Below are 21523 nucleotides of genomic sequence, written 5' to 3'. Positions count from 1 at the left end.
CGGATGGAGCCCCATGGAACGTCCCGCCGTGCTTTGTAAACCTCCGCCGCCGACCCGGTCACGATGCGCAATCTTGGGCTCTGCGCAGGCTTCAGACGACCACAAAGGAAGGGGATTTCTGCAGAGTAGATCTTGAGACCCTAGACCCCTGAACCCTGGCCCCTCAGACCCTGGCAGCGTTTGTTCTCCGCCGCCTCGTGCAGCTTGTGAGGGCTGTTTAGCATCACCAACCCACCCCAAACCTCGGCCGTTGCGCGCGCACCCGCCATGGACGTGGACCACGTCTCCCCTCCCCGCGAACCCAGCGGCAGCAGCAGCGGCGCGCGCAAGAGGATCTCGACGGCGTGCGAGGCGTGCCGGGCGACCAAGATCAAGTGCGAGCCCAGCGAGCAGCCGGGCGTCTGTCGCAAGTACGAGCAGCTCGCGTGCCCGTTTTGTCGAGACTGACTGACGGCCTGGGTTTTAGGTGTCTCGACTCCAAGAAGGAATGTATCTCGCGGACGGGCCCGCGCACGCGCCGGAGGAGGAAATTGTACGCCCAAGTGGCTTCTCGCACCGCGTAAGAGGGACTATCCTGCTGACCGGGGACGTATATACCAGTGTCGTCGATGGGCCGCATCAGCAACACCAGCCTCCGCCGGCACCGGGCCCATCCAAGACCTTTACCATCGACTTTGACGTGCCGACGCCGCACGACGTCGACGAGAACTTCGACGCGCTGCGGGACAGCCACGAGCACATCATCGACGCCATGTTCCCGCCGGCGCCCGAGTCCGAGTCGTTCGCCTCGTCGCCCGCGCGCATCAACGGCTTCCCGACTCCGCCGTCCACCCAGAGCCACTCCATCCAGTCGCTGCACGCAAAGCCGCAGTTCAACGTCGACTCGGCCACGTCTCTGCTGGCGTCGTTCCGCGGGATGCTGCCTCACTTCCCGTGCATCGTGCTCAAGCCCGACGAGACCGTCGCCAGCCTCGCTGCCACGCGGCCCTTTGTTCTGTTGGCCATCCTCGCTTCGGCGTCGGGGTCACGCACCTTGCAGGGACACACGCTCTATGATGAAGAGTTTCGCAAGGTGCTGGGTCTCAAATTCGTGGCCGGTGGAGAGCGAAGCCTAGAGTTGCTGCAGGGCATGCTCATCTACTGCGCCTGGTATGCAGGCGTCGTTCTAATCTTGCTGCGACAAGCGTGCTGATAACGTTAGGTATCCCTTTCACCTCCGGCCCAAAAACAAGCAGGCCTTCCAGTATGTCCGCATGGCAGGAGACCTCACCCGCGATCTCGAGCTGGACCAGGAGATGCCGGATCCCAGCAGCCCCAACGCACCGAGCGACCAAATTGACAAGATCCGCACCTATCTGGCCTGGTACTACGCCGTCTCACAGTAGGTTATCCCCAAGCCGTCCCGGATTGTGTTACTTATTCTGATTTCAGCTTTATGACCGCGTGGAAGAAGATGGATGACCTCGTCGCGCCGTATACCGGCTGGACGGCCGCGTGTTGCGACATGTTGCATCGTTGCGCCGAGGTCGACGGCGACTATGCCTTGACATACCTGGTGCGACTGGCTAGTTATACCAACGCAGCGAACCAGGCGATCCACGAGAACAATGGGACGAGTCAGCAGCAGAGCGAGCTGGTTCTCCTCGGCCTGGAGTTGCAGGATCGCGAGCTTCGACAAAACATGCTGCCCCATCTTGCTAGCTCTGGTACGAGTAATTGGCCTAAACTATTGATACACAAGCTAATGGCTCGTAGCGGCAGTGAAAATATCACAACAATTCTTTAACGTCTATCTCAACGGCGGCTCTCTCATACGGATCGGCCGCTCCAAGACGGCGCCCCCAGGCTTCGTCTATCCCACGACGCCCAAACTCCGCCTATGCGTCGAGGACCTCAAAGAACTTTTCCAACACATCGCCAGCCTCGCCCCGTCGACCTTCCTCTCCTTCACCATCGTCGAATGGAGCAAGGTGGTCCTCTCCGTCATCCTCGGCGTCCGGCTGTCCTTCGCGGTGCCCGAGCTTCCGGACTGGGACGACGCCTGGGCGCGCAGCGAGCTCTGCTTCGACAAGTTCCTGGAGCACATGTGCGACGGGGTAGATTTGACTTCTGTCAACACGCGGGTGGACGTGCTGTCGGCCAGCCGCGTGGTGCTGCGCGTGGTCAAGGCCAAGTACGACCGCCGGCTCGAGCTGCAAGCCAAGGCCGCCGACAGGAGCACGCACGGCTGCCCGATGTTCGACAACACCATGGAGCCCTTCATCTCAGCGTGGGGGGATAACTTTGACCTTGGCGCCTCGATGCCGTCGTCGGCCCCGTCAGTCGAGGGCCAGCAGGCGGTGTTCCATGACTTGTGGGCGACGATGACGATGGGATGGGCGAAGGATAAACCGCAAGACGGTCATGAGATGTAGGTGGAACTAACTATATGTGTACGTATATTTCCCGTTTGCGTAGGGGCTTAGACGCGGCTCCGTTATCAGCTGTATTGGATGAAGCCACAACATGTAAGCCACCGGGAGAGACGAAGCGGGGACGAATCATCTTTTGTCTACATGGCGTATAAGCGGAGGGCTTATGATCCGAAGATTGGTAAAAAAGCAAAACAAAACGACAGGCGATTTGTTTCTTCTGTAAGCCTCAATGAGACGACTGAATCTATTCGATAAAGCAGCGAGAACCAGCAGTGAGGACCAGCAGCGAGTGTCTACTCCAAAATAGACCATCTTCTCTAACCACTCCCGTACATTGAGAAACAAACGTGACCCCGTCTCAAGTCTCAATCTCCACCGGGCCTCGCGTGGCTCATCAAGAACCATCACGAGGCTCACTAACCCATCAAGCCCTGTCCTTGGCACCTCAAGCTCAAGTAACCCCTTCTGGGCGTTCTGCTACTGCACGTACCTGGCGCACTGCCGAGCCTAGACGGCCGTGAAATCATATCTTCGTCACAGCTCTCCATCTTCAACCTCCCCCTCCCGGAGCACGCCCCCTATTGGATCTCGCCTCGGCGTGCAAGGCGACAGCTTCTCTCTTGTCGCCTGCTAGTTCGACTCATCGCCACCGCTGCTGCACCCGCTCCTCCACTTAGACGCAGCCAACTTCACCGGCCGGTGGCATCATCATGGCCTCACGCGCGCGCGGATGGACACGATGATATCTTGCTCGTTGGCTGATCCATCTACGTCTACGTCTCATCCCTTGATCCTCTAGCCCCCAACCAACACTCGCTCCCCGCGCCGCGCCATCCATCCATTATGAGCCTCCTCTTTGCTTCTCCTTGAACCTCAACCCCAGGGAGTGGCTCTCGACGGCCAAACCGCTACCTATGCAGCTCCACCTTGGCTGGGCACAAAGCCCATCACCAATCGCCACCCATGGTTCTTTGCCCTGCTGCAGCAGTCTCGACCTGGAAATCGGGGGACCTGGGAGAGGGAGGGTATAGCCGCCGCCGTGTTAAGCCCCGCCTTCCACACCAGCTTTCCGCTTTCGCTTTCCGCTTTCAACGCTGGCGCTATCTTTCTTCCTCTCATAGTCTCATATTCTCCAGCTTCCCCATTATTCCCATATTCCCAGCTTCCCACATGATGCATGCAGTCCACAATCTCCCATGCTACCCACTAGCCACACCCACACACAACTCACACACACTCACACACACAGATACGCCCACACCAAACACCAAAACACCACTTCAGCTGCCATCTCTCATCCCTTCGCGGCTAAATACGTCGTACCAGAGACGTACCCATCCACCCTCAGTCACCTTGCCTAACCCTCCCCTGCCTACCGGTCTGGGGGGACCGGCCCGTGGGTATCCCGTCCCGTCACCATCCACCCAACTTTTAAACAACATGTCACCACATGTAAATCCACAGCGCGTGATAACGTCCTTTGCCAAGTCCCAGAGGAAACACCTGCGCCGTCCCGGTGTGCGTCGTCATTTTGAACCCGATGGCCGTGTAACCACCAATGCGCTCTAACTGTTAGATAGCTAGCCATGCCGAGCATGACTTGCATTAGTCGGTACCCTCGTGAATTTTCACATGCTTCGATCCATGTGAGCATCTTTCAAGATGCTGCCGGCTTTCAAACACGTTACATTGAAACGGAAGCTCCCATGCGGCATATGCGTCTTGATGCATCTAAAGCTACCATGCGCTACAACAATGAAAACAAGGACACGGCGATACACGGTAGACACACATTGACTTCCTTTAACGACAGAGGGAACCTGTAGCCGCTGGCGAAACGTATGCTTAGAAAAATTCCTCGTGCGATGCAACATCAAAAGTCCATACAAACATCGCAAAACAGCACTGCGATAAGAGAAGAGTAGTAGAAAACGCCATGCCCAATACCATTTCCAAAGTTGCGACCCCTTCAAGTCGCTGTTGAACAAGAAACCCAGGTACAACCCAGTCAGACCCATCCTATTCCCTCCGTAAGCACCAATTGAACCAACAAGTACCCAAACCAATGGTTGAACGTGGCCTATACACCCATAGGCCGCGAGTGTCCAACATACCCAGAACCAGGCTATCAACGTCTCCCAGAGTGTGATGCGATGCCGGGTGTGGTGGCTGGTTAGATGCGAAAAACCAGACAATGCAGACGCTATTTGCTCCTATGCCAGGGGGTATTTGTTGGCATGCGTTCGTTAACCCGTGTCCTCGTGTGTATCCATTCCGATGCTCCTTCCGTCGAATGCGATGCGGTGCGGAACGGCCGCCCCTGTTTCTTCCTATGCTCCAACCCGCCCTAAAAGTATCCTTGTCGTCCTAGAGAACTCCCAGCTTGACACAAATGCTAGGTCCATATAATCGTCGCCAAAAAGTGACTGTTCCAACCTTGTCCCCGTTCTCGGTGCTGTTCTTCGCGCCAAAGTCATCCTCATTTTCTCTCCCGCTACCGTTTTTTTTGTAAAAGTTTTCCGTCTTTGCTTTTCATCCGTCTTTTTCCAATGCGGGTGTAGTACGATTACCGAAAAGTAAGTGGTTAGATAGGAAGACGAACAAGAACTTCGCCTACCTATCAGCGATGTGGATTGCCCAGGATTTCTTTCGTGACCTTGGACGCCAGGGCCTCCAGTTCGTGGTTCGACCGAATTCCTTGCAGATGCTGAGTGATTGATCCCAAAACTCCTGCTCAAAAGATCCGGTTAAAGTGTCCAACCCCTGTAGCCATCATGATGTGAACAATGGTATGAGAGTGATTGTATGACGCCCGAGCCAAATGCCAACCATCCGGACCAACCGCGCGCCATGCTCGATGCGAAAAAAAAAAAAAAGCTAACCAAGGAGAAAAAAAAAGGAAACCCAATCAATCCAAAACAAACAAAAGATCAATATTCCAATGACCTAGTCGAGCCATCCGGGATCTGACTGAGACAGACTCCTGACCTCGCAGAGGTCCCAAATTCTCAGGCCTTGTCCTAAAACGTAGAGGGGAATCATCCAGGTATAAAGTCCAACTTGAAACCGAAAAGAAAACACTAAAGGATCTAGCTGTTGCTCAACATAAGATGTGTGATTCATTGGCGTGGCCAAGCACCACACGTGAAAAAGAGAAAGAAAATCGTTGAAATTCGAAATGGGTAGGGGCTCCATGATGGATGTTTCCCGCAACGAACCATTCAACTACTTACCTCCCCATCATATGTGGAGGAAGAAAGCTTGCTGGTGCGTTATTGAGAACTCCATTTGGGGGTGCCGCCATCTGGCCGCCATACACAGGCCCGCCCCAGCCGTTGGCCGCGGCCCCTGGGAAGGTGGCAACGGCGTAATGATGGCCATGCCCAGCATTCAAGGGCGATGGCCCATGGTAGTTTCCACGGCCAGATCCGAGACCAGGAGGGGCTGAGAGTCCAGGAGGAGGGCCATTGGCCGTTGCGAATCCGTTGGCTGCGGCAGCCATTATGCCATTCATGCCTGCGAGGGTGGCAGAGTTGCTTTGTCCAGGAGCCTGCCCGGATCTGACTCCTAGAGGGTTCTTGGAGAAACTTAGTCGAATGCCGCCTTTCACGCTATTGTGCAAGAGCTGCCCATAAAGCTCATGTAGCGCCTTAGTCGCAAATGACACATCCTCAAACTCAACAAAACACATGGGCCCATTCTGCTTGGTACGGAAGCAGAGACGCTTGTAGCCTCGCTGTTTGGAAAACATGGCTTTGAGCTCCTCCTCTGAAGTGTCGATCGGGAGATTGCCCACGTAGAGCGTATTGCAGGGCGGGTTCTGGTCGGCGGGGTTGACGGGCGGGAAATTGTGTCGTTGGTAGGGCTGGCTGCTCATCGGGTAAGCAACACCAGGGCTTGATCCATTCATTGGGGACATGGGGCCGGGGTGCGCCGACATGGCGGTGATATATGGCGGCAGCGATGAAGACCCTGGTTGCGGTTGGCTGTTGGTGTTCAGGCTTAGACCAGCCATTCTACTGATGGGAATCTGGGGCGCGGTTGCTCGTCTCTGGCTTGTTGCCCCGTGTTCGGCGTAGGCAACCGGGTCTTTCAAAAGATCGCTAGTCTCGTCGTCGTCGGTAGAATCGTTGGCAATGAGCGACTTTCCGGATATCCTCTGGGGCTCAGAGAGATAATTGCCGATGGGTGACTGCGGAGAGAAGAGGTTCTGATAATGGGCACTCATGTCAGGGTTCGGCAGCTCGTGGCCGGGATATGATCCATTTGCTGGGGGGGACATGTTCTCAAGCGATTGAAAGGCAGCATTGAACCGGGAGGCCTGTCGAGACCCAGGCCCAGAAGAAGCGGTTGATGAGGCGGAACTGGACGGGTTGGCCGACACGGAGTCGGTGGGATAACGACGTGCTGAGACGGGACTGCTGGAGAGAATCTCGACAATCATTTCGGCATCGTTTGAGATGTTGGAGCGGCCGTCGAGCATGTTCTTAGCTTCGCGCGCACCTCCCATGGTTCGGAATCTCAAGACTGCTGATCGGAAGCCCGCATCCTCAGACTGATCGACGGGCAACAGCTCAACGTCGGCTAGTTCCTGGGACCAGACAACCATGAGTCGCAGAGACTCCTCCGAGGTGTTCAAGGGTAGGCGACGGATCAAGACGCGAACCATGGGCGAGGGAGAGTGGGAGAAGGGGGTGCCGACGGGCTTTGCGGCTTCGCGATCGAACAGCATGCTTGGAGGGTAGAGAGCTGGAGCGGGCATGACAGATCGGAGGGCGTGCGTAGGGGGTAGGAAACCCGGCGTGGCCATGGCACCGAAGGCGGTGGCGGTGGCAGCGGTGGCGGGCGAGGTTGTTACGGTGGACGTCGTAGTGGTAGCCGGGCCGTCGTGGTGGTTGAGGTCGGGTAAGGGATTGCGCGGTTGGAATGTTGAGCAGTGAGGAACGCGACTGTCGATGCGCCTGCTGGCGGTGCACTCTGGCTGGCGGTCGTTACCCAGTGATGGGGTGCATGCGCTGGAACGAGACCTAATTCGCTGGATCAAGAAGATCTGGGGCCGAATGCGACGATCGTGAAGATCTGAGGACTGGGGGTTTGGTCGCAATTGCGAGTGTCGCGATCAGTGCCAAGGTCGCTGTCGCAAAGTCGCAGGGTCGCAGAGGGGGTTGCTAGGGAGAAATGCGACAGGGCGAACTAAAGTACCGGAGTGAGTGAGCGACGAGGAACGTGATCCGAACGCGGCGAGATTCGGAGTCGGACGGGTGTACGACGGCGGGATATGACAAGGTGAGGCAGCGTCAGTCGGTATCCAAGGCGAGCAAGCGCGAAGAGTTGAGGTGCAACGGCCGATCAAGAGAATTGAGGGTAGAAATACTGCGGCAGACAGGCAGGACGACGCTTGCTTGAGGGCGATGATGGAGAGGCGATGGGAAAGAAGTAGCGCGGGATGAGGGCGTGGGAAGCGTGGCAGAGTGGGCGTGGCAGAGTGCAGAGGGTGTGAGTGTGCTTGTGCGTGAGCGCGACAGAGTCGCAGCGGGCGGGTGTGGTGCGAGGTGAAGTGTCCCGGCGTAGGGAGATGGGGTGCAGGAAGGGGGGCGCCGTAGTTAATGTACGGCGCGCAGCACACCAGCGCCAGCCAAGGCGAAACCGCGGCGGTAGTTGAGCGGTAGCGGTAGCGGAACGGACTACAGCGGTAGTGGTCGCAGTGGTCGCAGCGGTCGCAGGGCGGGCGCGAGCGCACGGTGAGGTTGAGCGAGGTGCCACCACGCCGAGGTCAGGTATGGGCAAGCGGCGCGGGCGGCGGGCGGAGGGGGACACGCGGGACACGGGATGGCCCAAGACCAACGCAGCGAGACGAGGGGGCGAGCGAGTCAGAGAGGAAGGAGGAGCGACGGAGGTGGGCAGCCGGACAGGGGAGGGGAGAGAGGTAAGGCAGAGGTAGAAGTAGGTAGAGGAAGCGAAGGGAGAAGGGCGAGCCGCGAGCAAGCGTGTTGGTTGGGTGGATGGCTGATTGTTGTATGGCTTTCTGGTTGTCTGGCTGTCCGGCCGGGCTTGTTTGCTGGACTGATCGAGGAGGTGGATGGGTGGACGGTTCGGAATGAATGAGATGGGTGGAGGGAGCGAGGGAGGGATGGATGGACGGGAAGGAGGGACAAGAGAACAGAACGATGATCGCGAGTGACAGCTAGGGACAACGTCTCTGACAGCACCGGCGAGGGTGCGGTATGCGGTATGCGGTACCGTCGGTACCTCAGCCTGGTTTGCTTTCCTACTTGCTTTCTGGTTGCTTGGTCCAGGCGCAGGCGCAGACGCAGACGCAGAGGGTTAAGAGTCTGAGATTGGGCGTGGACGAGCGCCGCGGGAGTGAGGACTCCGTCCGTCAAGCATGGGCACCCCCTGGAGCCCGGAGCCTTGGAGGATAGATTGATGGCAGCTGGGGCAGCTGGGAGCTGTCGTGCGTGGTGTGCCCCCCCCCGTTTCTGGGTCGCTGGGTCACTTGCTTGGATCCCCTGGCCTGCGCTGGCCTGGCTGGGGGCCGCTTGGATCGATGCTGGATCGCTGGGACGCCGGGTCCGCTGGGGATTCACCCGTACTCGGTCCACCACACATGCTCCGGCTAGCAGCTAAGAGCCGGGGGATGAGGGTCCGCCCCATGGAAGCTTGGACTGGATTGGGTTGGGTTGGGACTGGGATGGCCTGTGCTGGCCTGTGCTGGCCGTGCCCAAGTGATGGAGGGATGATGATGTTGATGATGCTTGATGCTGTTGCTGATGCTGATGATGATGACAGGTACCAAAAGTCACCTGGCGCAACTCAACAAAGCCCACTTAATAACCGCGCCAAGTGCGATGGCCGCCTGGACTCAACAGCAACCGATGGTGTCCGTGCTGGATGCGACGTGCTTTCTTGAATTCAAGCGCGTCGGGTGCATGTCGATTGCGCAAGACGATGCCGACATCGATTCTGACAATACCAAGTCCTGGTTCGAGCGCTGTTGATTCGCGAAGCTTCTATTGATGTCATCTCCATGTTGGTCTTGATTTATGAAGAGTGAGCAAACTTGTGGAGTCGAAAAATGAGGTAACCTCCTGGAGCGGGTGGGTGTGGTCGGTTGTGGTGCAAATGGGGGAGCAACGAGCAAACGCTGGGGCGAATGCAAACCCAGGGTATTACGCAACCCGCGACAGCGGAAGCGCATGCGACGAGATGGTGTCGATGGGACACAAAGCACAGATGGTGGATGGCATCCCCTCCACACTTCCCAAGACCCGCGACCCGAATGACGTTGGGTTGGGTTGGGGAACATTGGACCAGGGTTCCCCTGGTGAACGGGAGGGACTATCCAGAAAGTCTCACCTTGGCACACCATGCGTTGGTTTTGTTTCCGAGCCTGCGACTGGGCGGTACAGTATTGCACACCTCTGCGAGAGACCAACGAAACAGCCTGAGGCGATGGCCAACGAGAGCAAGCGGAGGGCAGCGGAAGTGTATACGAAGGTGGAAGGGGAAGAGAAGGTGGAAGTGGAGTGGGAGGGGGTGGGAGGGGGTGGGCACAAATTGGCGCGAGATCGTTTTGGCTCCAGTGCTATCGTACCAATCGGAGGGCGATCGCATAGGGTGGTGCAAAGTTAAAAGAAGGCGAAGGAGAGCCGTCCGTCATCTGGTGATGGACTTGAACGAGCCCACGCTCCATCCGGTGGAGACTAAAGGTCGATATAAACGCTAACAATTGCGCATTTTTGCGAAAGAAGCAATTCCCGACCGAGGAGAGCCAATGAGGCGGGGCAGGCCGAGGCGAGGGCAGTCAAGACGGATTTGGGGTCGGTGGGTGGACTGCTGCAGCAGGTGGAGGTGCAGTGTTTGCATTGCCTGTGAGCTTGAGTGACTCCGTCTGCGTCGTCTCTCAGTCGTTGGTTTGGTAGTTGAACAATGACGGTTGGGGAGTGTGGTGTGGTGGGGGGATGAAGTGGGGAGTCTGGGTGGCATTGGTGACTCCCCTGGAGCCGGGCGCCTCCCGCACACGCAACCCAGCTGCAGAATACAGAGCTGCAGAGCTGCAGAGCTGCAAATCTCCCTTGCACGTACCTACCTCCGAATGCCGCCCTGCTGTGTACCACGGCCTACTGCACCGCGCCGCGCTGCGCCTCCAGGGCCTTCGGGAAGCAGTGGGAAGTTGCATGGGCAAGGACCGCGGTGCGAGCGCGATGCGTGAGGCGCTTGTGTGCGAGTGGGAGTGCGTGTGTCGTGTGGATGCCAGCATGCTTCCAAGGTTGGTTTGGAGGTGCCGCTGCAGAAGAGGTCAGACATGTGCCGGCCACTGCTCCTTCCTACTGCTCCCTCCCACTGATCCTTCCCACTGATCCTTCCCACTGATCCTTCCCACACACTTTATGCAACTTCATACTTCGCCCTCAACTGGATCTTGAACATGCATTCTTCACCTGCATTCACGCATTTGCACTTCCGCACCCACTATCTACGTACATACGGAGCAACTTGGCAGGTTGAAAGACTTTCCGCCCACATCCACCAAGAGGCATTGGCCCACAGAGACGAGCGACGGAGCGAGCGCCATGGTATGACGAAGCATGCGCCCGCAGCCTCCAGCGACCCAGTTGCTATCGCACCTCTCCTACGACGGATACCATCTGCGCCAAAGCTTCTCGGTCTGTCTAACTCTTAGTTACTGAACCATGCTGGCGAGGGGCTGTGGCAGAAGCAGGCACAGACACTGAGCCACCACACCTTGGTCTAATTGTGAGCAGCGCGGCAGCAGCCCTGTATTGCCAGCCGAGGGCCCAGAATCGCGGTGACCACCACACTTCTTACTGCAGTCACCACAAAGCCAGCCAAACCCCCGCGCTGGTCCTGAAAGCTTTGATGGGATCATGGGGGGCGTGTTGTCTCCGACAGAGCCACGTCTGCCCCCTGTCGATATGTCCGTCCCCGGCCGCCGATGTCAAGTGTCCCGAGTAGCCACACACACAGACTTGGCTAGTTTTGATGCAGGGCAGGGCACAACAGGGACAAACACGGCGATGCCTAGGCATGGCCGGCTGCAGTACGGGGTGGAGGGCACCAAAAAGAGGGGGCGGTCGACCGGTGAGCAAGCCATGCAGCACTGGCGGCAGGGGTGGAGAAAACGTGCTCCTTACAAAGACACACGACTGTTCCCGAGCCCCGACGGGTACGTGCCCTGTCAATCAATCCGGCCTGCAGGCTTGTACCTTTATTTGCTCTTCTGGATAGAGTGTTCTTGCATCGTGCCTTCTGGTCAGGGTGCCATGTGGATGGGAGGAAGGGTGGCAGTGAGTGGTATGCTCCACATGTATGGTCTTTCTGAAGCCGTGGCGGATAGCTATTGTCATGCCGGTGCTGCTTCTGCTGGCTGATGGTGGCTGTCTGGGTGAAGGTGTCAGCTCACGCTTGGCCTTTAGCTCGTCCAGAGCAGCACTGGAGGTGAGTGAGAGCTGCCATGGCGACGAGGAGTTACTCGGCCGAGAGTGGTTCTCTCTCAAACCCCCCGTTGGATTTTGATTTCCGTCGCTTTCCTTTAACTGGTGAATGGCACGAGGGGATGGCGCTTCTAAAAACAATCAACTACAGACAGAGATAAGACGACACAAGACAAGACGAGACGAGACACCACACGGCTTCGGCATCTGGGCCATCCATCACGCTCTCTCCACCACCACCCCACCACGGCAGCCACAAACACCCCTACCCATGTCATCAAGCCCGGAGGTGGCTCTTCCTTAAGCGGTACTTGATACATGCAAGAGGCCCAGCACAAGGCCCAAAGCACCGCCTGGGCTGCCTCTAGACCGGGTCACTGGCTCAATAACGGGCGGCCTGCAGCAGCTGGCCCACCGCCGCTGACAGATAGACGGAGACGCGTACGCGCTAACGGATGTCCTCACTGCGACAGCAACCGCATCTGTCTCTTTGCACCTCCATACTCCATAGAGACCAGAGGATCAAGATCCAATTCGATTCGGCAAAGCAATTCTCCGACGAGGGGGCTCGGAGGCCAGGGCTTGCGTGATTAGCCTCGGCAGCAGGCTCTTCTGGGCTCTTTTGTTGGGTCAATTGATTAGGTTGATTGATTGCCGCGGCTGCTGGCGTCTCATTCTAATTTCTGCCTGCAAGTTGACGTTGACCTGAATATAGCTTGGGTGTTTCGAGTTTCAGTGTTCCATCAGTAGTCGAGTTACACAAAGCCCAGGAAGCGTGTCTATGCAAGTCGGCCGACTACATTCCCGAACTTCGCGGCTACGAAAATCGAGCCTACTCTCTCGCCTTGGCCCCGGCAAGATGTCGAATAATTGGGTACCCGAACGGCGGATAACTCCCCGGCAGGTTGCTTGGAACCCAAGTCTTGGCCCATGCCCCCCTTGGCCTTGCATGGCAGGGCATAGGTTCTCGGGAAGCAGCCTGACCCGGTCTCACAAGCCCATGTCCCCTTGTTCAAGCCGCTCTCGGCTGTTCGTTCTCGCACATGAAAATATTGTGTGTTCCCGTCGCTCCCGTGCTCTGCAACCGATGCGACGTTTCTCCAACCTAAACAGAACCGAAGCACCGGCTGAACTCTTTTTTGAAGATTATTACTATTCGCACCCATACATCATGCTATTCGCACACAGGTACAAGCCTCTTCAGCTAAACGTCAGGCACAACAATGTACCTAGGATGCGCAGTCAAAAGGTACATTCTCAGGCAACTGTGATAATAAATCCAACTTGACAAATACCAAAGACTTGGGGTTGTAAGAACGTTGTTTTCTAAACCGGTGTATTAGGTGCATTGTTGATCATTATTTTTAGGATCTGAGCATGTACTTGCGTGTCGAAAATCGCTGCATGTGTCCGAACGGCAATGCTCTTTTTTAAACCTCAAACGACGTCCGTGAACACACCGATGCCGTACATCGCGCCCTGAAGGTCGGTCTAATTAGAATGCGCCGGAATGATTTCCGCTGCCCGAAGCCAGTCTGCCCTGACCCGGCGGGACGTGCGTACAAGGTGCGACACGGGGAGAGATCCGTCAGTCAATCCATTTCTCCCCAAACGTCACTCTTTTTCTTAAATTGACCAGCAGGCCAGGCATTCCAAGCCAGTAATTGGCACCAACACACTTTCCTGTGGCTCGTATCGCCTCAGGTGCGCCGCGCGTTTTCTTCAGCGTTAGGTTTCAGCCCATTTTATACTCCGAGTAACCGTGGCGTGTTACGTGGTTGAAGGCGTGACTAGTGATATTTTTGCTTCACTTGTTCTCACCGAAACTTACGCAGTCGGCAAGAGAGGGCAAAGACATCAAATTTGTTCGTCGGCGGCTCGGCTCGAGAGCCTCCCACGTTTGGACCCCATCCCACATCCCACATTCCTCCCACGCCCACATTCCACGTCTCACGTCTCAGGGATGATGTGATGTGAGACAAGGGTAGAGTAACCGCTAGGATGTCTGTCGTCTTCTGCCCCGACAGCCTCCAATGACGAATTTCTTTTTTCGTCGGCTGCTTCATGCACATTGGCCAGTTGTGCCATGTCCGCCCAGGTCATTTTCCCCCATGAACCAGTGCTTTTTGTACCACCTTGGCCAGCCCCTAACTCTGCTGGTCACTTGAGGAGCGTTCCGCACATACTACGTAGTAGAGATAGGTGCAGGAACTTTTACGCCCTGGGTACCCTGTCTTTGCCTCATCTTTGGCGTTGGGCCGTCGATACTCGGCCCCCATTGGATCTCCATTATCCCAATCCCTTCAGTCGGCACAGCGTTCCGTCCCCTGCGGCCATTAGCCCATTGGTCCGCGGGACAAGATGCGTGACGATATCATTTGACTTGTCTGCTGTCCCGTCACCTATGGGGATGCGGTGCACTGGAACAGGCAAGCGCCGGTTTCGTTTCTTTTGAGAGCGCCCACATGCATTGCAGCCGTCGTCGACGCCGGAGGAGACGGGATGGGTGGATAGAAGGTGAGCAATGATATGGCATGAGCCGCCAACCACCTTCGATGGCATATCGCTACAATCTCGTCGCCCATTGTAAGTACTTTGCTAGCTGTGCTCCATTGCCGCTGCTACCACCGCTACGTATTATCAAACCACGCCTCAAGGCGCCACAGGACTCATGCCCCGAGCTTGTCTAACCATGTGCTTCTTGGCCGGTCCTTGGCCAGAGCACCATCATATCTCAGCCAGGCACCATCGCGCATCGACACGATCTCCCAACATAGTACCTTCATGGTAACTTGTCCGGGCCGGAAGTGAGTAACAGGCGGCGTTGCAACGACAACGAACTGCACATCCCCTGTGCAGGCCCTCCAGCTTGAATGAGCACGCACGTGATTTTGGCGACTACAACCGCGTCTCTACGTCGCAACACCACCACTTCACTTTACGTTCTGCGCAATCTCTTCAACATTCCCCATTCTTATTAGGTTTGCATTCTGCACCACATGAATCCCACCCTGCTCACGGACATTTTCTGTTATCAAGACCAGCAAAACCCGGCCACAGAGGCCTCGGTCGATCCCCCTCCTTCCCCTCCTCCGCCTCCACCCTCCGAGCGCTGGCCTCCACCCCTCCGTTGGCATCATGATATGCTCAGCCAGTATGCGCAGAGTACAAAGTACATCCGCCTTTGTGGCTTCTCGCCTGGCGTCGCCCCCGCTGGTTCCAATCGGCTTATCAGTCTCTTCGGCCTAGGCGTCGACACGGCTTCCTCACTTGTTCCCATCTGGCCAGGGATCAATCACCCCCCTCCCACCCATTCCCCTGGCCACGCGCCAATGAGGTGGGCTTAACGAGCGACCCAGCCCAAGGCGTCTGTAAGCTCTGGGGGTGGTCCACCGTCCATGGCAAACGGGCCCCGGCATCCCAGCCTGTTGGCCGCCGGGAATAGCCTATCCCCTACTTGGCTTCGTTGGCACTTGGCTCTCCTGGGACCAGGGCCCGAGCAGAAGCTTGGTGTCGGGGAGTAAGCAGATCCAGATGATCCAATACCAGCTCGTTATTCACCCACCACCTCCCCCGAGCTCTTCACCCAGCACGCTTCCTAGCACGCTCCCTGAGAACGCCAGCGTTCGGCGGCAAATGATGTGCCATTGCTATACCCTATTCCAGCGCAAGCGTGTGGCAGACACGTTGATACTCGCAGCTCTCGGGAGCCGTTGATAGACGCTCGCAGACTGCCGGTCCGCCGCCCATCAACAGCCACTCCGCCCCGGTCCGCCGTTCTAGACACAGCGCTCGACGCCTCACAGATTCTCATGTGACGTATCCCACCTCACCTCCTCGAGCCTGAGGCCTGAGATTGCTATCTGTCGGGGAAATGGGAAAGGTGATCGCCCAGCGTGATCGCGTGCGCTGAGACGATGGCGTTTTAGACGCGGGGACAGGCGGTCCTCCACAGGTGTCTCGGAGCTTTGCGACATGATACATGAAAGGTCCTAAGAGCCGTTAGTCCTAATATGTTACCCGACATTTGGCTTCCCGAGCCGCAAAGTACTGACAATGCAACACCTGATTCGCTCCCCACAACCTCAGTCAGCTTCTCTCCCGCTACGACATGCACTGAACTCAGCCCTCGCACATTTGGCTACCTCCCCACGGTCTCGAGACAAGACCGAGGGAGGATACAACGCCACAAAAGTCGGATTGTTCCAGTTCCACAGACCGCGCGCTTATGGCAAGCGTCTGCTGACACCATTGAGCGGATTTGTGTCATTATTGTCTGAACATCATCATCCGACTCGCTGCTGTGAAACTGCCCGTGAATGACGAGGCGAAGCTCATCTGATGACTCCCATCGTCGGGCCGTTCCTCGGAGCAAACTGAGACCTCGCTTTGTTGACAATTTTCCCGCCCGGGCGCCCATCAGCAGACCGTCTAGCGCATTCCTTCTGCAGGATATTTCGACCCATTGGCTTGGGCGCAATGGGCGTGGAAAGGTGGCTGAGAGGTGCCTGGATCAAACAATGACGACAATGGCACCCTCTTGACGACTTCCCGAGATTGGAAACTCCACCAATGATGATATTCATCCCCTGGGGTTCTCGATTGAAAGAAGCCAAGAAGCGAAGGGCAGATCGTCGGTCGCCTGACACTGGAAGCAGGCTTCTCAAAACCTGGCTGGCCAGTCAGTATCGCGACCTGATCATGAGTTCCGGCCATACCGGATTCGTCAAAAGAGTTTTTGTGAATGATAGATCACATTAGAAACATGTCACACAAAGAGGCAAGAAAGGGGTCATGCCGACGGCTCAGGCCCACGGATGACCCAAAAAGAATTGAGACCTAGTGGTCTAGAAGTTAAAGCTTCGACAATTGCCGAGTTGCTGTGTTGATTCGCTTCAGACGGTTGCCCTTTTTTGCCTAGGTCAAGATGTTAAACTGCGACGGTATGGAGGGGTTTGACTTTCGGAATCGTGAAATTTTCAACCCTGGCGAAAACCATGTTGACCCGAAACCTAATCATTAAGTGCTTACCATAAGCCGTTGATTCCCGGGAATCGGATTTGTTCTCCTTTTGCCTAATTAGTGGTAAGAGATGACAGGCAGGGGAGGGAGTAAGCATAGTGTGAAGAGCTAGATGGCGGTGAGATTGAAGGTAGGGAAGGTAACGGCATTTCATTCGCGCTTCGGGTTGATGCCAGCAAACAGTACACAATGGAACTGGCGTGTGCCTCGTAAGTGTTTGCTTTCAGATCCTGCTTGGATGGAGACAAGACGATCAAAGACCGCACAGTTTAGGGATTCCCAGTCGAAACACGGGCGAATTTAGCTCTCAAGTTTTCACATTCTCTCCCCCGCCTCCTCTTTCTGCGCTCAAAAATGAATGCTGGGCCTGGTTGCTGGCATGCCAATAAATACAGCGGCAACCAGTTCGGACCCTGACGGGGATTGGTACACTCTATTCGTCTATGCCGTCCGGCCTCACTCCATCTGCCCAGATCGTACCGACGAATTTTGGACTACAGTTGACTGTCAAATATCGGCCATTGGCTCAGGTATGATTGGATACGATGGCTTCTAGCGAATGCCAAAAGAGGTGCTGGACATGGATTTTCCCAATAATACGCAGTGGAGTTGTAGCATGCTCCTGATCGAGGATCCTCCACAGAGTGTGTATGTCTGGTTCTTGTATCAGCTGCTTTATAAACGACACTATATATAGCGATGAGGCAGAACAACAAAAGTCGACAGTTCTCAATGATAGTCCTAATACATCGTCTCACGAGATTGATGATGCGTCTCTTGGCTGTCTAAGCTTGGCGTATACGTGCTATATAACTTACGTGCTGCGTCCTCCTCGTTATCTGTCGTGATCACGGCTGTTCAGTTCTCGACCAAGTAGTTCGGACCATCCTCCATCGTACTGTCCTACATCTCACCCTGGCACTATTTCTCTTCGCCAAGGGACCTGCAAGCCCAGCCTGAGTCTTTCTATCTCCACCAGTGCGTCAACACCGACGAGGTTTTGACATAGCCGACCTTGCTGACTTCTTCGGGAACGAAGACACTGACGCAAGTGCGGAGCTCCCGACAAGAGCTACGGAAGCAATTGTGGATCTTTGTAGGTACATCGATATCGCCGTCGGCACGCAGTCTAAGATTGAAGGCAAAGCTGTAGTCATCCGCATCGCAAGGTTTGTGTTGTATCCACATCAACCAGGGGCTCAACAACGCAATGTATTTCACGAAGGGGGTAAGAGTGGATGGGGACCATCAACTATTGTGCTATGGACGCTGAAGGATTCCTTTGGTGATGAATTAGAGAACGACTTGAATCTTGGAATCCGACAGTGCCGGCGAAAACTTGGGCGACGTCGTCTGACAATTAGGTCGGACCTAGTAGACTCTCGTTCGAGTGGTGGCCTGTCTGATATTACACATGTAGGGTGCTAGCAGATTTTAGGAGGAGTTCAGCTCAGGACACGAGTCCAAATTGACAGTCTCCATTGCGAGCATGGATGATCGGAGTTCAGGGTGAAGCTTATATGGATAATACAAGGTCGAGTTTCGTCTCGAAAAACAAAGTTGGGGCTTGGTAATTAACCCTATGTTGCTAGCTTTTATTCACGACTTGTCTAATAACGGCAGAATGATGTCCGAGAATGACCAGGTCTTCCAGTCTCCGCCAACGAAATGAAAGGAGAAGCCTGACCGGAACAGCAAGGGGATACAGCCCCTGTTCGAGGTTCCTCTGCCAGGGCGGAATGAGGATGATGTTAACTGCGAGCTTTAGTTGCCTCCGAGACGGGAAGCGAGCTGGAGTACGAAAATTCGATAATTCTTAAAAATTAGTCTAGGAGTTTGGTCGAAGAGATGAACAATACTTCTGTTGAATACTATATAGAGTGGGCGTGCAGGCTCTTGTTCTTTGATGTCTGCTGTGTATCACTCTGTTCAGTTTTCCGCCATGCATTTCCAATTATTGCTTATTGCGGTGTCCCTGCTTCTCGCTCAGGCGTCATTTTCTACCGCCGGGCCATGAAAGCCCGCTCACAGCCAATCTGACTCGACTAGTTTGTCAACGTCGGATATTAGCTTAACACTTCCACGACCTCAACTAATGCAACCAGCTGTTCACGGCCACAGACTCCATGACAACTTCGACAACGACCACCGCAGCCACATAAAATCGGTAGTTTCCAAAAGGAGTCTCGCTATGTAAGCGACACGCGTCTTTGCCGAGCCAACAAAGGAGTGCTGCATTTATAGCTAGCGAGTGGCATCTTGTGTGTAATGGTCTAATACATGGACTACACCTTCAACCGCGTCTTCGACCATACCTTCAATCACACCTTCGATGACAAACTCCACCTCGACTTCGGCCACGACTACCACAGCAGCTATGGAGACCAGGCGTTTGGGTGCAAGATGGCTCGTCCCCATGGGTGGCATTCACTGTGACGCCGGAAATTCGAGACTACAACACGCTCTTGGAGTTTCCCCTTCTCCACTGGCGGGGGAGAGATAGGTTAAATATCCGATCCAGCAATCTTGGCAGATTGACTCAGCTCGTGTTCTCTACATATAATGTATCCTGGGCGTTGTTTATTGACTCAGACTGTCCTAGATCCTTACTTATACCGTGATTACAGTGTGCTAAAAACTGCCCCGAGAGTGGGGGCGGATCGTCGTCTAACAGCTCAAGCTTAGGTGGACCCAAGTGGGGGTCAGAAGACGCTCAACAGGGCCGTCGATCTCCGTTATATTTTAAGCGGGACGTGCCGGTCGCCTCGTCGTGTGAGTGAAAATGCCATCGAGTATATGCGAAAATCAAGAAAAGCCACGAGAGGAATTGCAATGTCATCGCCAGCTTGACACCCGTGCTAGTGCTATCCACTCCATCAAGCTATTGATCTGTGATCCTCACTAGTGTAAAACTAAGCCTGAACGGTGAAAGCCCCACCGATATATTGGACAGCTTCGTCGTCAGCGCACAGCTCGCCCTTCAGCTGCTGGAGCGTCGAAAACCTCGACTTTGCAACGTCTTTGCTCGTATACCAGCAGCCCATTCGCCTCTCATCACCGCGAAGCAAAGCTCCAGCTTAAGCTCCCGCCACGATGAGTGCCATCCAGAAGATGATCCGCCAGTCACCGCCCGTGGACGTCACCAAGCCCTACGACCCGTCCACGGTCAACGACAAGACGGTCGTCATCACCGGCGGCGCCAAGGGCCTCGGCGCCCACATGGTGCGTCGCTGGGCATCGCTGGGCGCTCACGTCGTCATTGGCGATCTGGCGGATGCCGAGGGCGAGGAGCTGGTGGCCTCGCTGCGGGCCAGCTATCCCAAGGCGACGTTCGCCTACCAACACTGCGACGTGACGGACTGGGACTCGCAGGTCAGCCTGTTCGAGACGGCCGTCCGCGTGAGCCCCAGCGGTGCCATTGACATTGTCGTGCCCAACGCGGGCATCATCCAGCCGGCCCAGTCCAAGATCTTCGAGAACCCGGTGCTCGTCAACGGCAAGCTCCCCAAGCCCAGCACGGCGACCCTCGACGTTAACATCACGGGGGCCACCTTCACGACGCACCTGGCGCTGTACTATCTCCCGCTCAACCCCCGGCCAGACCGCTGCCTCTTGCTCATCGGCTCCGTGGCGTCCATCATGCCCCTGCCGGGCCAGACGCACTACGCCATGAGCAAGCACGCCGTGCTGGGCCTCTTCCGCTCGCTCCGCGCCACGTCGTACCTCAGGGGCATCCGCGTCAACATGGTCGCGCCCTTCTACACGGCCCAGACCCACATGATGCCGCCCGTCACCGAGGCCATCTTCCTGTCCGGCAGCGCGGGCGCCGCCACCGTCGCCGACGTGGTGGACGCCGCGACCCGGCTGGTCGCCGACGAGGCCGTCGCAGGCCGGTCCCTCGTCATCGGCCCGCGCATGAAGACGCGCGGCGTGGACGGGCTGGAGCAGGAGGACATGGCCGTTGCGGACGGCGAGGGCGACGGCCAGGGACGGGGCATCTGGGAGTGCTACGCCGACGACTACGAGCACGTGGACTCGTTTGTGAAGCGCTATCTTTACCTGTTGAATACCGTGGGCAATGTGAGGGGTTGGCTGGGCATGCTGGGAGATATCTGGGGCATCTTCCGGAGAAAGTGAGTGTAACCTCACCCGATGTGTGCCACGCGAGTTGGCCTCCAAGACGCACCGCCACGGCGAATGAGCAAAGATGACTCGTCATCCAAAAGCTGAGACCAGAGGTCGGGATTGGAAACCGAAAATGTTGCAATATATGTCGCCATAAGAAATAGACCCTGGAAACATATTCTACAGGATCAACCAACAACCAAAAAACCTACTAAGCGACCAGCTATAAAAGAGACTCGTTAAGTTACAAGGTTGCAGAACCCAGACTTACACTTCCCTTGTTTGAAGCACATATGTGGACCCGCGCCGTGCCGCTCCGCCGAGAGCAAAGTTCGACTCGCGGACCCTACCAACGAGCGATTGAAACTTCGTATTCGTCCGCCGGCACAGGGAGTGCGTGGAGTAATACCTGGTGAATAACCGTAGTTCGGAGGATTTGGGTCTCCAGGATGCATCTGGTTGGTCATGACTAGCCACCAACATGGTGGCGTGATCTTCCTTCCATGC

At 56.1% G+C, this 21523-nt stretch overlaps 6 protein-coding genes across 6 annotated transcripts; 5 read left to right on the top strand and 1 right to left on the bottom strand.

Moving 5' to 3' along the window:
* Nucleotides 1–267: 267 nt before the first annotated feature.
* Nucleotides 268–2414, top strand: BGZ61DRAFT_535904 (uncharacterized protein; the record flags this gene model as incomplete). The annotated part of the gene is made up of 6 exons (XM_046254325.1): nucleotides 268–410; nucleotides 467–532; nucleotides 601–1149; nucleotides 1202–1381; nucleotides 1432–1706; nucleotides 1756–2414. The coding sequence occupies 6 exons, from the start codon at nucleotides 268–270 to the stop codon at nucleotides 2412–2414; spliced, it is 1872 nt and encodes a 623-aa protein (XP_046100231.1).
* A 3229-nt stretch (nucleotides 2415–5643) lies between these two features.
* Nucleotides 5644–9068, bottom strand: BGZ61DRAFT_481557 (uncharacterized protein; the record flags this gene model as incomplete). Its single annotated transcript, XM_046249301.1, has 3 exons — nucleotides 5644–7493; nucleotides 7799–8700; nucleotides 8911–9068. 3 exons carry the CDS (start codon nucleotides 9066–9068, stop codon nucleotides 5644–5646), a joined length of 2910 nt encoding a protein of 969 aa, XP_046100230.1.
* Nucleotides 9069–9536: 468 nt separating this feature from the next.
* On the top strand, nucleotides 9537–10046 carry BGZ61DRAFT_481556 (uncharacterized protein; the record flags this gene model as incomplete). The annotated part of the gene is made up of 1 exon (XM_046249300.1): nucleotides 9537–10046. The coding sequence occupies one exon, from the start codon at nucleotides 9537–9539 to the stop codon at nucleotides 10044–10046; it is 510 nt and encodes a 169-aa protein (XP_046100229.1).
* Nucleotides 10047–12557: 2511 nt separating this feature from the next.
* BGZ61DRAFT_71285 (uncharacterized protein) lies at nucleotides 12558–13629 on the top strand. Its single transcript, XM_046257013.1, has 2 exons — nucleotides 12558–13118; nucleotides 13238–13629. The coding sequence occupies exons 1-2, from the start codon at nucleotides 12651–12653 to the stop codon at nucleotides 13301–13303; spliced, it is 534 nt and encodes a 177-aa protein (XP_046100228.1). The 5' UTR covers nucleotides 12558–12650; the 3' UTR covers nucleotides 13304–13629.
* Nucleotides 13630–15783: 2154 nt separating this feature from the next.
* Nucleotides 15784–16225, top strand: BGZ61DRAFT_71245 (uncharacterized protein). Its single transcript, XM_046257012.1, has one exon. The coding sequence runs from the start codon at nucleotides 15883–15885 to the stop codon at nucleotides 16147–16149; it is 267 nt and encodes an 88-aa protein (XP_046100227.1). The 5' UTR covers nucleotides 15784–15882; the 3' UTR covers nucleotides 16150–16225.
* Nucleotides 16226–19828: 3603 nt separating this feature from the next.
* Nucleotides 19829–21156, top strand: BGZ61DRAFT_71202 (uncharacterized protein). Its single transcript, XM_046257011.1, has one exon. The coding sequence runs from the start codon at nucleotides 19985–19987 to the stop codon at nucleotides 21026–21028; it is 1044 nt and encodes a 347-aa protein (XP_046100226.1). The 5' UTR covers nucleotides 19829–19984; the 3' UTR covers nucleotides 21029–21156.
* The last annotated feature ends 367 nt before the right edge of the window (nucleotides 21157–21523 follow it).

This window comes from Ilyonectria robusta (assembly GCF_021365365.1).
Source record: "Ilyonectria robusta strain PMI_751 chromosome Unknown BGZ61scaffold_19, whole genome shotgun sequence".
NCBI lineage: Eukaryota > Fungi > Ascomycota > Sordariomycetes > Hypocreales > Nectriaceae > Ilyonectria > Ilyonectria robusta.
This window is presented reverse-complemented; position numbering and strand designations above follow the sequence as displayed.